Here is a 14435-nt window from a genome sequence, read left to right on the forward strand (position 1 = left end):
ATGGCCTCCCCGCCGGGCGCCGAGAGCCGAGCGGACCCGGGCGAGCAGGAGGCGGCGGCGGCGTTGCAAGCGGAACTGGGCGCGTGCCGTGAGCAGCTGGAGCGGGCACGGCGGCGGCTGCGGCGCGCCCAACGCCTGTACCGGCGGGAGCGGGAGAGCGGCGAGGCGCTCAGGAGGCAGGTAGGGCCCCTTGCCCTGGACACCGCGGCCGCCGACCCTGCCGCCCCCCCGGCCGGGAGCCGCTCGGCCCGCGCTCCGCTTGTCCCCTCCTCCCGATGTGCCCGTTCCAGACGGTCCCTCAGCTCCCGCAGCTCGCCGGGCTCTCCTGGCCTGCGAGGGGCCAGAGCAGGTTTAAGGTCTCGAGTCAGAGCTTGGTGGTGAGAACGGTAACACCTTCTCTACCGCAGGGTTAGATTTGCAGTCAGAAGGAAAAATTACATGTATCAGAGGGAAAGAAGTTTATTGAACTAAGTGTGAGGTAAAGGAAGAGTGGCAAGACATCTCTGTGAATGCTTATGGCAAAAGAGGGAAGTTTAGGGGAGCCCTCATTGCGGTGTACAGCTTCTTTGTGAGGGGAGGCAGGCAGTGATATCCTCTCTGGCAGAACCCGAGGGAACGGCCTCAAGTTGTGTCAGGGCCATTTTAGATTGGATATTAGAAAAAGGTTCTTCACACAGGGGATGCTTGGGCAATGGAAGAGGTCCAGCAGAGAAGCAGTCACAGCACTAAGCCTGCCAGAGCTCAAGGAGCATTTGGACAATGCTCTCAGGGACATGGTGTGACTCTTGGGGTGTCCTGTGCAGGGCCGAGAGTTGGACTCGGTGGTCCTCGTGGGTTCCTTCTACTCAGAGCATTCTGTGCTTTGTAAATGCCACAGTCATCACTACAGGACAGTGATCGTTGCTTGAAATCCAAGTTTACGGGGTGGGCATTTGGGAATAATCTCAGTTAAGTTTCTGTGCTCCTTTGTCAGCAGAAATTATGTGTTTCTTCATGCCAGCCATTCAAGTACAAAATTGTCTCCTGACAACCAAAATCACTTGAAATCACATCACACCTGTGATGCCATTATGTTTTGTTTGAATTACAGAATGCGAAATAGGCTGACTCTCTTTTCTGAGATCGCAGACCACTAAAATTGATGGCAGTATTTTGTTTTTAACATGCAATTTTTCTTTCAGGTAGAAGAACTCACTAAAGAAATCCATAATAGAAAGGAGAAAGATACGTCTAGTGTAGAAGTACAGACAGAGGACTGTGCTACATGGTCACAAGCAGGTACAGAGGGTGGTGACTGTTTAAATAGGGATATAGAACAGTATCTTAGTTTGAAAATGTTGTAGTATAGAATACATTTCAGGTCTAGATCCTTTGCTGAATTAAATTTCTTAACCTGACCTTATCTTTCAGACCTTTTGGTATTCATTCAAGGCATTAATTCAGGATAAAATGTAGCGTGGACTAGCAGAATCCATGCCATTGTAATTGGTTACATAGTAATCTCATGTTGCAAGCATACACACTTTACTAAGTTTTGAAGTATATGAAAACAAGAGGTAGGATTGGAATAAATTCAGAGTAGAGGCACTACCTAATATTTGATTTTCATTAGACTACTTAACTGTATAAATTTCCAGTTTAAGATTTAGCATCCTTCAACTGCATTAGTAAAATACTGCCTTGCTAATTTATGCAACTTCAACTTTTCTTTTTCGTCCCTGGCAGATTATTACTACTATGAAAATTATTACAATCACACTGATACCCAAGATTGTGCATCTGAGCTACCAGTGCAGCACAGTCATGAGAGTGAAGGCACTGAGCATAACTCCACAGAGGAATCAGAGGCAGGTGTTAATATTCCGCTGAGGAAGGATAGCACCAGAGCTATTGAAGGTGGAGAAGAGGAAAATTTCATCCAGAATTCACAGGTTTTTGGACTTTCTGGAGTTTTACCAGTTTTGAAATCAGTATTCTGTTATTATTCCATCTAAAAGATGTGCTTGCGGTCCTGAGAGCTTTATACAAAATGATTTTTTTGTGATGGTCTAGTGCTGATAATACCCTTGTACTTCAGAACTAGTTCTTTTTGTAGTATGTTCCAAGTGGAGCACCCTCTTAGATTTGTGTCTTGGAGTTTGAGAGATCTTGTAAAAAGGCATATATGTCTTGCATAGCCTGGAAGCAAGATTTTTTTTCAGCATATGGACATATGTCCATGCTGATTTTCTTAAACAGTGCTTTTTATTTTTTCTTCCATTGATATAAGGAAGCAAGATACAAGGAGAAGAACATTGTTGGTGGGGTTTCTTTGCTTATTTTGTGGTGGGTTGGTTTTCTTCCCTGATCTTGTGCCTCTGGCATCTGAAATGGAACAGAGGGCAGAAATCTGTCTTAGAGATGCTCTAAGACAAGAAACAAGATGTTTCTTGTGTGTATATTTGGTGTGAGTCACTTTTGAGTAAAGCTAGAGAAAAATGAAAGACACAGGCTGAAGTCTTGGTCCTGTTGAAATAAGTAGGAGTTTTCCAGTAAAGCACAGCCAGATTTTTGTCTTCTGAAACAGTCCAGGTTCACAGAGCACTTACCTTTCTTGTTTTCTGTTATCAGGAGACAGAAGAAACTTCAGTACCAGAAGGTTCTTTGGCAGAGAGCTTGAGAGCTGCTGCAGAGGCTGCTGTTTCACAAACTGGATTTATATATGATGAAAATACAGGATTGTATTATGACCATAGCACTGGATTCTACTACAATTCAGTAAGGATAATTTCCTAAATTCTTGGAATTTTTTGTCTATCACAAAAATTTTGTTAGTAAAAGTTGATATGAGCGAAGAACTAAGATCCAAGCTGATCTTATGTTTTGAAAAACAGGTTACTGAAAATGAATAGTTAAAAATTTGTTAATTAGTTTATTAATTATTTCAGTCAAATTAAAGATAGCAGGCGAGGATACAAGTTTAGATTTTAATTCTGTTTTTTGATGTCTCATAGGTCTCCAAGTTACTTGGAGTTGTACAGATTATATACTATAAAGCTGATCTGTAACTCTTTCAAACCTAAAAGCTTGAGTTTAAAGATGTATTGTTTAGGAAAAAAAACCCTATTTCTGAAGTCAGTTGCTTCTCCACAGTGAAAAGAGTCTTGGGAGGAAATACACAAAATGTTTGTGCCTTTACTTGAGTACTGCTACCAACTAGTTTGATTCTACAGGAAAATAACACACTTCTTTTAGAAGTGTTAGAAGATTAGATGATGGGTTAGAAATTCTTAATGGTTACTTTTTGATATTTGTTTTTATATAGCTTTTGCAAAGGTTTTCTTTTTGTCCTCTGAGGTGTGTTTGTATATGTATACAGATCTGTGGATAGATATGTATACACTGTACTGCACTGAGAACAGAGAGTTTGGTTGCAGTGTTATATTCAGCTCGACTGTAGAAAATGAATGAGGTATGCAACTCTGTTCAGGATGCTTCTGGACTTAGTTTTTAAGGTCTCAAAGGATACCATTGGTTTTGACACCGTTTGTGGATATAGTTGTACATAAATGTTTGGGGATATAGATTGCAGTTTATGGTACTTATTATCCAAATATCCAAATTAGAATTATCCAAAAGAATATCTTTTCTTGGTACTTAAGAGTTCTGAATTACAGGCAACGTTCCTGCATTGGGTTTGCTGGCAAAGTTCTGATGATGGGGCCAGGGTGCGGAGGTAGCCTCTCTGAGAGAAGGCCAGGGGCTGCCTGGACACGGCTGGTCCCACTGCCGGGCACAGCACAGCCATCAGAGAAGCTGGTGGTGCCTCTCTGAAACCAGTGTAAGAAAGGGCATAACTGTGCACAGTGGAGTCTGTGGCGGGGGGTGAGTGATAAAAATAACCCTGTGAACACCAGGGGCAAAGAAGAAGGAGCAGGAGGAGATTCTCCAAGCACCAGAGCAGACCATGCAGAAACTACTCATACTATAGTCCGTGGAGGATCCCACAGACGCTGCTCCTTATGATGCCTTCTTTGGCTACCTAAACACAGAAACCAGACAAAATCAAGGGAATAAGCAGTTAAATTTATTGAAGGGCCTTTAGGTACATTTAGGGCAGCCAAAACCCCCCTAGAGGCTACACTCAAAAAATGGACAACAGGTCACGAGTTTTTATATTTATAGGTTTGGTCCATTTGCATTTTGGGAGCTAATCTTCTATTTACAGTTGCAGGTAATGAAGTAATTTACCCCAAGTTTGCTTCCAACCCACAGCTCGCTTTTGTTTACATTTCTTGATTCCCAGGCCGGGAGAGGAATTGTTTTGTCTGGCCAAAATGGGAAAGCAGCAGCTAACACCCTGTAAGGAGTTTGGAGTTATACAATAATAAACTGCAGGATTACAAATACATGAAAAATATAAAAGCTGAAATCCCAAGGCATCACTTAGGGGACTGGAGAGCCCATGCCAGAGCTCAGAGCGCATCTCCTTGGAAGGAGCTTTGCTGGTAGGAGCTGTGGCCTGTGGAGGACCCATGCTTGAGCAGTTCTTGAAGATCCCATGCTGGGCAGGGGAGAAGCAGCAGCAGAGAGGGACTTTTCATTAACTGATCTCAGCCCCTCTACTCCTCATTTCCCTGTACCACTCGGTGGGGGAAGACAGGGAGAGGAACTGGGAATGAAGTAGTACCATTGAGCTTGTGAAAAAAAAGTGGAAGAGATGTTTTGAGTTTAATCCTTGTCATCCAGCTGTATTTTAGCTATTTCCAAGTCAAATCTGGCTTGCCCATGATAGTGACTTTCATCTCTTGACCTATGAGCTTTCCATCTTATTTTCTTTACCAGTCTTGTTGAGGGAGAGAGTCGACAGAGTGGTTGGATGGGCATGTGGTAGCCATCCAGGATCAAGCCACCACAGTTCTTTCATTTTATCAAAATTAAAATGTGGTTCCTTATTAATCAGATGCTTCTTTGAACAGTATTTTTATTGATGTGATAACATTATTCTTCATTTCTTATAAAGGAAAACCAACTGTATTATGACCCAGCAACTGGAATTTATTACTACTGTGATGTGGAAAGTGGCCGATACCAGTTTCATTCACGAGTGGATCTGCAGTCTTACCAGGCCTCTGGTACTAAGCACACCAAAGATAAAAAGGGGAAAAAGAAGAGAAAAGAACCAGAGTGGATTGCTGCAGATGAGTATAAGGTAACCTCAGAACTGATAGACAGAAAATGCAAAATCTCTTGGGTTTTTGTCTGTGATGCAATTTACAGGCTTTGGGGCTTGGTTTTATGCAGAGAATGTATACCCTACTTTTTAAACTATTTAAACATATTAAAACCATATACAGCAGGTTGCTAACTTGTAGTTAGTGTTCAAATAACTTTCCCATTGAGTGACTAAGAATTAAACTTTTAACTTTGATCCCCTCACTTTTTCAAGTTTTTTGAAATACTACCCAACTGTAAAGGAGTATAAAATTGAGTGTCAGTGAAGTTTTTTAAATAGCAGGCACACTAGAATGAATTCAGTGTTTTGTGGGCTGGATTTGCATCAGAAATTCAGTGGCGATGTCTTGGGTTTGGGATTCTGTCTTATGATTTGGTGTTGGTTTTTATGTTTGGTTGGGTTTTTTCAGATTCATATTATGAACCAAAAAAATGTAAATTTTGAAAATACACTCATACACAATCCTTTCTCTGTGACTGCCTTCCAGAGTGTAGTCCATTGCCATTTTACTGTATCTCTGCTATCATTTGGGATTTGGTGGTTCTTTCTTTGCATAGTATGTTCTCCTATTGATACTTGCTCACTTACTTGATATTTTCATTGTCATTAGTGTGTGGATAAGCTGTACATCTTAATAAATGCCCATTGTAATTAATATGTATTTTAAATTACAAAATTTTTCTGAGTGCTAAGAAAGCATACCATTTCTTGAAAAACATTACTGACTCCTAAACACCAAGTACTAACACAGGTATTAAATCTCAGGAAGCATTTCTGTTATGAACACTCTTACTGATGTTAAATTATATTCTTTCAATTTGTTTTATTACTTTAAGATAAAATTGAATATGTTGATTTCTCTAGTTTGAATTCTCTTTGGTTTGCATTCTTCAAAGCTATTGCTTTAACCATTACATAGCTTCATTATATAGGCCTCAGACATGCAGATTGGTTAAAATGTGAAATAATTACATTACTGTCCAGATACCCATACGTAATAGTCATATAACATCAGTGCACAGTTAAAAATTTTAATCAAGAGTGAGGTTATCTGAAAGACTTGAAAACAGAAACTATTTACATTAAGAAAAAGTGTAATTAGGTTAAATGGATAGTGATTGTTGACTGATTACACATTTTATAAACAAATTGTGGCTAATGCAGGAATTTCTGCTCCTTGAGGAAACCTCAAGTGAACCTTTCCATTTGGAAAGCTTGATCTGGGTACTTACAAACGCTAAGCATAATGATTCTTTAGACTGGAGAGAACACGGCTATTGCAGTGAAAGTGCAGTTTTACCAGCACCCAGGTTCAGGGCCTGCTCTGTGCAAATGCTGAATTAGCATTCTGCCACTCTCAAAAGGCATTGGTCAATACAGAACTTTATCCATTGAGTGTCAGGAAAGAATCACAAAAAGCTCATGGGAATAAATCTTTATCATAAACTGATCAATAGGTCCCTTAAATTTAGTTCTGTGATGAACTGTTACTTAAACCAACAAGAGTGTTTATAAAAATTTTAAGCCATGTATAGCTCTGACCTATCGAATAATGTTGACTACTTTTTAGACTCCCATCATAGTCTGCTTCTGTAATCTGATTATATTAGAAATAGAGGTTTGTCTTAAGCTTACTTTATACCAATATTTTTGTTTAGATAGTCTTGTTAGCAGATCTTTTCTGTGAGACTTCCACAGTCACAAGGTAGGAGGTAAACATCCATTATTTTCTAGTCTGTTTTATTCATGGCGAACTGAGTTCTTTGCTTTATTTGTGAATTAATTTGTTTCACCAAAAAGGTAACAGGGAAAACATTTAAAGTATACTGTAGTGCACAGATCTTTTCTTCTGTGCTCAGTGAGTGAAGGTCTATGTCAAAGAAGTAATCGTGGTCTTTTTAGTTCTTTAAACAAAAACAGAGAGAATACAAAGTGAAACATAGGACACTCTCAATTTTAAACTTCAAAAATAAAAGAATGCCTTTTTATTAGTGCACTTCTTCATAAATGCACTGCTGGATTTAGAAGAAAAACTTACAGATACAGTTTACATTTGTGTTAAAACATTTCATTCTTGTACTGTGGTTATTAATCACTGAATAATTCCATGTTACATTAATATAAAATATTAAGATTTTCTAGAATAAAAGTAATTTTCTGTTATAAAATTGGAAATTTAATTTATAAGCTGCACAGTCAAATGCATAGATGCATGGTATTTTTTGGCAGTATTATTGTTGTCCAGTTTAGTCTTGTATTGGCAAAGGCACTAATTAGTTCATGGTAGAATAAAACTAAAAACATCTGGTTTTAAACAGGACTTTGTAGTTGAAGCATTGTATATTGAAATGCTTTTCTCCAAACATACTGCCCAGCCTTCTCCCTTTTCTTTCCCTGAATGCTGTTTAAATTATTCGGGTTATAACAACGCTTTTGAAGACTAGTGCATCATTACTTCTTTTCCCAATTCATTATTAAATTGTGCTGCTAGCCTGAAAAATGGTCCCAACATTGCTTCATTTCTTTGACCAAAGTAGGTTTTACTTGCCTTTCTACAGGTAGGAGAAGGGTTTAGTTTAATGCCTGGGCTGTGGACCACTAGTGTTAAGAAAACAAGGTGTCCTTCTGTAACATGTCATTCAGCCCATGAACTTTATAATTCTTGGGTGAAGCTGAGGTGGTTGATAAGAATATCCATGTAAAGCAGGGGAAGACAGCAGTGCTTACAGAATCATATCCATTTTTTCTCTCTTTTTCAAAGGAATAAATGTTAACAAATATTTATAGATATTTATAATTACTTAAAAATTATATTAGGAAATGTTCCTAATTCATACAAGAACTTTCCTTAAAGACATCCTTGCTTTTCAGTCACAAACTGAAACAGTATTACAAATAGTTTTCTTTTGACTTGTGAAACAAAGTATACTTGCTTGTTTTTAACTGGCGATCAGGATTTTTTTGCCAGGATGAAGTGCTAGCCTCTGTGCGGTTCATATAAAAGCATTGGTAGAATACCTTGAAACTTTTAGACATGCAGTTAAGTTCTAGTATCTTTTTGAAGGGGTAGGTCAGAAAAAAAGTGGGACAAGAAACATGGTATTTTCTTCTGTACAAGAAAAACCTTTAAATAAGTAAATTTGGAAAAGTTCAAAAATTTTTTAAAAGGTGACATAAGTGATAATAGGATTCCTGGCCCAGTATCAAGATCCAGGGCTTCCATATAGTTTGGAGAATAGACTGTGTGCAGTAGTGATCCTGCAGTTCTACTTGCTGCATTGGGGGTGTTAGAAATACATAGCAAAATTTAGAAGGAAGTTCTGACACATGCCATTTTTTCCATAAATTGTTTATTTTATTTTTTTTTTTAATTTTCAAGCTACCACCTACTAAATTTTATTTCAGTGTGGTATTCAAAATTAACTTCTACCATGTTCTTTTCCATTATAGATTCATCATAGCTACATCTGTAGGAGAGGCAAGGTGGTTTTAGCAGTGTTTCCCATACAACTCTGGAAGCAGTGACTTTTTACTTTTTTTATCACACGTAGTTTACTTTTTGCTGATATTCATCCCATCTCTAGGTGCGTCAGTTGACAGAAACCATGGCTAATCTGAAGATTTCTTCTTTTGGATTGGCAGCTTCTGGTAAAGGTAGAGTTGAGACGACAAAACACACATTAGTCCATGGATGTTTACCTTTAACCTTGATATTTTTGTTGAAGAAAAAAGAATATCTAGTAATTGATGTTTGGATACATTTTTTTCCTAAAGGAATTAATAAATCTTTTAAAGCTATTTAGTCAAAATTCATTCACCTGCAAAGTAGCTTTCAAATAGATTTTAAATACTTTGTAAGTAACATCTGAAGAAAACTTTGATGGCATTCTAGAATATTTGGGAAGATAAGTATTTAGCATCCCTGTATAACATAAATCGACTGGACTAAAGAAACTACTCATTCTTTAGGTACAGTTATTTAATTCAGAGCTGTCCCCCACCAGTGTATAAAATGGCTCCTATATGCTATATGTAGGAAGAGGGGTTTTTTCTGGCATTTAATTAGATTTTTTGCAGTGGAAAATTGAGTATTTTGTAGGGTGGATAAGAGTAACTAAAGTACCTGTGGAATGATTTTAGCACATGAAACCTTAGTCATTTGAGTGGAAGAGCTGTTTTGAAGTGTTTGAAACTATTTCTTTAGTAAAATACTGTATTTCAGATTAATTTCATTATTGAGGGTGTCAATGCTAAAGGTGTACTATTCAGTCCTGTAGAAGAGTGCTGAGAACAAATGAATCTGCTAAATAACCTAATGAACTTCTAGCAGACCAAAACACAGGATACACGTTTGAGAAAAGTTATATCTGTCTATATTTCTCTGCTTTGTATAAAATAAATTCAGAGAAAAAAAATAATTTAAACAGTGCAGTTCTTAGAATTGAGCCAATTATGCTCACAATAATAAGTTCCCATGTATGAGGATGCTGAAGAATTGCATGAACATGCATGGTGGTCAGCCATAGTATAGAAAAACTGAAGTTTTGAAAGACAAAATGTCTTGCTCTGTAACAGTAAAGCAAAAAGTATAGTTAAATGCTTAAAATACTTTGAAATTTTCATTAAAAACAGTTAAATGACAATGATAATATATATTTTCTGAGTAGGACAGTCTGCGTTTCAACAGGTCATTGTAAAAGTTTGTGCATATTCTCTATAAAGTTTGTGGCATATTCGCTATAAAGTAAAACAATCAGTTCCAGTCTGTCATGGTTTGGGCTTGGCACAGAGCCAGTGCCCCCATGAGAATACCCTCTCCCTGGTGTCTGCTGTGAGATGTGACTAGGAATAAGCAAAGCAGGCTCTAGCTTAGAAATAAAGAAAACTTTATTACCTAAACTACAAGAAAAGAAGGAAAAAAACTATAAGGGAAAAAATTGAAAACTTTACAAAAAGCACTTTCTTCCTCTCCACCACTAAAATTTTTCAATCTGATACATTCCTTCAAATCACTAACTGCTTAGTCTTGCACTACCCTTTAGAATACTCAACCTTCAGTCCATGAAGAGGAGAGGAGTCCTTCTTGCACCAGAGGCTTCCCCTGGAAACACGCAGAAACCTCGTGTGCTTCCATGTCACTCAGCACCGTCCGGAAAGTCCTTCTGCCATTGTGACACCTTCCTTCCATGCCCAGTGCTCTCACCACTGTGCATGGACCAGAGCTGCTTTTAGGGCTGTCTTTTAAGGATGCCTTGTCTCACTCCAAAAAGGCACAGTCTCTGCTTTGGGACATCTGTCCCCCCCATTTTTTCCCACCCCCTGGGGACGAGGGGTCCCCACAATGAACCCTCCTAGTTCTGAAGCACTGCCTCCCCCTAAATGCAGTCTCTGTGTCACAGGAATAAAACTGGTTCAGTCTATAGCTAACAAGAAAAATCTAGCTAAAAGGCCACTCCAATCATCTCTCTCCCCACTCAGCCAGTCTTCTCCACTTCTCTCGAACCAAGTCTTTGTTATCTCTTATCTCTCTTCTTATTCAGCTCTGAAGAAGATCAGCATTTTTGCGAGGTCTCAATCATGAAAGAAAAGGGTTAAAAATTTCAGTCTCTGCCTGTCCCAGAGCTCCAACACTCCCACACTCGCTGCTGCTCCAGCCAAGCACCTTCTCGCTGCACTTCCCCCCCTTCTCTTCCTTAGCTAGCTGCTATCACACTCCGTCCTCGCCGGCTCTCCCTCTCTCTCTCTCCTGAGAGAGCTGGGTGGGAGGGGAGTAGCTGCTCGATGCTTCTTGAGGCTCCTCCACTCTTCTATCTTCAAGGGCCTCCTCACCCCCCATCTCTGTCCAGGCCCAGGCCTACCACAGGGCTGCCCCTCCCCCGCCCAGCAGCAGCGGCTGGATGGGGGAAGGGAGATCCGACCTCTTTCCCTCGAAGTCCCAAGAGAGCCTCCCAAAGCCGAAGCTCTGCTTTTAACCCCTGTGTGTTCTCAGAGGTGTGTCCAAACCCCACTGGCCACACCAAGTGCCAATATCAAAATCTGAGCACCCATTAGTTTGACTACAACATCTCAGAATTCCCACTTCTTCCTAGTCAAACCACCACAGAGTCACAGAAGCATGATTTGTTATCCTTATAAGATCAGTCCTCATGGGATACATAATATCCTGATTTCTAAGTACTTTTGGCTGACTTTGTCAGGGATGCAGAAATATGAACCAGTTCAACTCTGTAGTTAAAAAATAGTTCATTATCTGTCAGATTGATCGCACCTCTCAGCTTCAGTTTAGTAAGAAAAATCCCAGAGATCATGTGATAATACCCAGAAGATATAAAGTTTTTCAAGCCCGGATCACATTGAGTCTATCCATGTCTAACTCATGACTGTTCTTGTCAGTCTAGATGTATTGGGCAAGGTGACAATGAGAAAATGTATGTGTATGAGAAAATATCATGGTGTAAAAAATGCTTATAATCACCATCTGCTTGCATACTTTGTGTCTTGTGGCATGAGTTTGGGATGAAGAGTTAGGTAGTCATTGAGAAATTAAGTACATTGCTAGAATTTACTGCATTTTTCAGGGTATGCTAGTACCCTGAAATACTACACTAGTATTTACCGAATTTTGTGCTTACTGCCAGTTCCTGGTTTTTAAGTGATGACTCTAAAGAGGCAAGGTGCTGTTTGCCTAGTTAGACTTTATTACATGCTACACATGTTCTGTGTTAGTACGGGTAGTCAGCCATGGTTACTCCAGTCAGCAGCTGAGCCCCAGACAGCTGCCCACTCACTCCACCAGCAGCAGGATTGGGAAGAGCATTGGAAGGACAGGAGTAAGAAAACCTGTGGATTGAGATATAGCCACATGTGCAAACAAAAACAAAGCAAGAAATTAATTCACTGCCTGAGCAGGTATCCCCAGGAATGCAGGGCTCCAGGACAGGTAATAGTGACAAGGGCCAAAGTCTCAACATCCTTCCTGCTTCCTTGTCCCTCCCCCAGCATTTATTGGTAAGCATGATGCCATGTGGTATGGGATACCCTGTGGACAGCTGTGATCAGCTATATAGCTTGTGTCTTGCTTCCATCTCCTTGTGCACTCCCAGCCTCCTTGCTGGTGGAGTGGTGCAGGAAGAGGCCTTGGTTTGTATAAGCTTTGCTTAGCAATAAACTAGAAAAAAATCTCTGCATTATCAGCCACATTGTCAACACAAATCCAAAGCACAGCCCTGCACTAGGCATGGTGAATAAAATTAGCTTTACCCCAGCCAAAACCAGTACATAGTCACACACAATGGAAAAGGATTTCTGCCACACAAGATTGTGTCAAATGCTATAAGGTTCATTCAGTATCTATATGCTTAATGTTTATACACTTTGTCCAGATGTGTATTTTAACACAGATCCATGAAATGATGAAGTGCTCAAAATCCATATTCAGTTTTAAAATTCTTTATTTCATACAAGGTTTTCAAATGTAAAGACTGCATTTTTATCAGTACTTAACTATTTAGTTTATTTGCTTTCTTAACAGTTGAATGCAGCAATTATTAAAAAATAGAGAAGCTGCTGAGAAGAGGCTTGAAGGTTATATTGGCAAAATCATAGAATGAATGTATGTGTGGAATCCTTGGTCTGTTTATAAGACTGTTTTTAAAAATTCCTGTTTTGAGCACAGAACCAAGACTCTTCTCTTTAGTAGCCAGGCTCTAAAACAGCACCTTTTTACTTTCTAATTTAAAATATCTGAAATTATGCCAAAAATCACAGAATGTCACAGGGTTCACTGTGGAGTTGAGTGGTTAGAGCCTTGTACTTGGGCATCAGTGCATCACAGTCATGTCTTGTTTCACCTTGCTTGTGATTTGAGCAGATGGTGTAACTTCTTTGTTTTCAGATTAGGTTCATACCCTGAGCTACTTTGTTAGATTACTCTGTAATAGAAGTAATATGTTTTCGGGTGCAGAACACCTTGTTATGTTTGGTATCAATATAAGACCCGTACCAAACGTAAATATAGACAAACACACTGAAAAATATAACTCAAAATGAAAAATCAGATTTTCCAAAAATATTTCTAATGGAATTAATGTGTTTGACATGTCTAAACTGTGTAGGCTTATTTATGGCAAGACTACTACTTTTTTGTTTAAAATAAACAACATTACACAGTGACCTTCCTATCTTGTTCCTTTCTATTCAAGAACTTAGGGAGTTTAGGGAGGAGGGCTAGTGCATTATAGAGAAATGAGAAACCCTGAACAAACCAATAGTCTTTCAGTTAAAGCATAAAAGCATTGGTTTTACCTAAGAACCTGCTGTTTTACTGAAGGTGTTTCAAATGTACACTCTCCTAACCAACAGCTGAGAGGAATTCTTGTGTTTGTAATAGTCTGTAGCACTGATGCATTTTAACAATTCTGAAAGTGCTTTAATTTCCATTATATTAATATTCACATTATTTCACTTATCTTGAGATGGAAGCACATGGAAGGTGGTCAAGGATGTATTTTTTTACCTGTTGTATTGCAATATCTGATACAATTCAAGGCAATTGAATGCATTTACTCTGAACTCAAAGTGGCACATAATTTAATCTAAGGTTTTATTTGTCTTTTAAAGATACTTCTGTTTTTCTTTCTCTATTGTTTATTTTTTTCCCTTTTATTTTTTAACATAGTTGTCAAGCTACTAGATTGAGAATTACGTTATTAAGGTACTCTGGCAAAATTAATATGAAACTTGAGGTTTCTCCGTTAAAAAATGTTGTTGGGATTTTTTTTTCCTGATGATGAAATAAGTGGAAGAACCTGTAATGATCCAATCTGTCTGATATTCAGTAGAGAAATTGAGAAACTTTTAGCAGTAGAAAAAGGATTTTTAGTATAACTATTTTGCATAGCGTAAGTTAAGCTTGTACTGGTCTATAGTTAAAGCATGAGTGAGCATTCCAGATATTCTGGACTCTGGTAATAAAAAAGAAGACAAAAACAGCAGGAGGATACAATGCAGATCAGTTAAAGACCTTCTAAGCAAGTTGCAAGAATTGAATAAGAGAGGGACAGAAGTGAGTGTCATAAAAGCAAAATAGGAAAATATTCAGAGTGATGTTGTACAAGTTTGAAAATGAGAACAAGATTCTGAAGTTTCTAAACACTTCTGAAGTGTGACAAAAGAGTAACGTTTAGAAGAGGAGTAAGTGAAGTTTAGAAGAGGAGGGCAG

At 38.8% G+C, this 14435-nt stretch overlaps 1 protein-coding gene across 1 annotated transcript in view; it reads left to right on the forward strand.

The window, feature by feature from the left end:
- Positions 1–14435, forward strand: part of AGGF1 (angiogenic factor with G-patch and FHA domains 1) — a 24843-nt gene continuing 10408 nt past the window's right edge. Inside the window, exons 1-5 of the mRNA XM_058044047.1 lie at positions 1–180; positions 1182–1278; positions 1726–1931; positions 2611–2757; positions 5003–5191. Of these exons, the coding sequence (XP_057900030.1) occupies positions 1–180; positions 1182–1278; positions 1726–1931; positions 2611–2757; positions 5003–5191 (819 nt within the window). The remainder of the gene's footprint in view (positions 181–1181; positions 1279–1725; positions 1932–2610; positions 2758–5002; positions 5192–14435) is intronic.

The sequence above is a fragment of the Melospiza georgiana genome, chromosome Z (assembly GCF_028018845.1).
Source record: "Melospiza georgiana isolate bMelGeo1 chromosome Z, bMelGeo1.pri, whole genome shotgun sequence".
Lineage (NCBI taxonomy): Eukaryota > Metazoa > Chordata > Aves > Passeriformes > Passerellidae > Melospiza > Melospiza georgiana.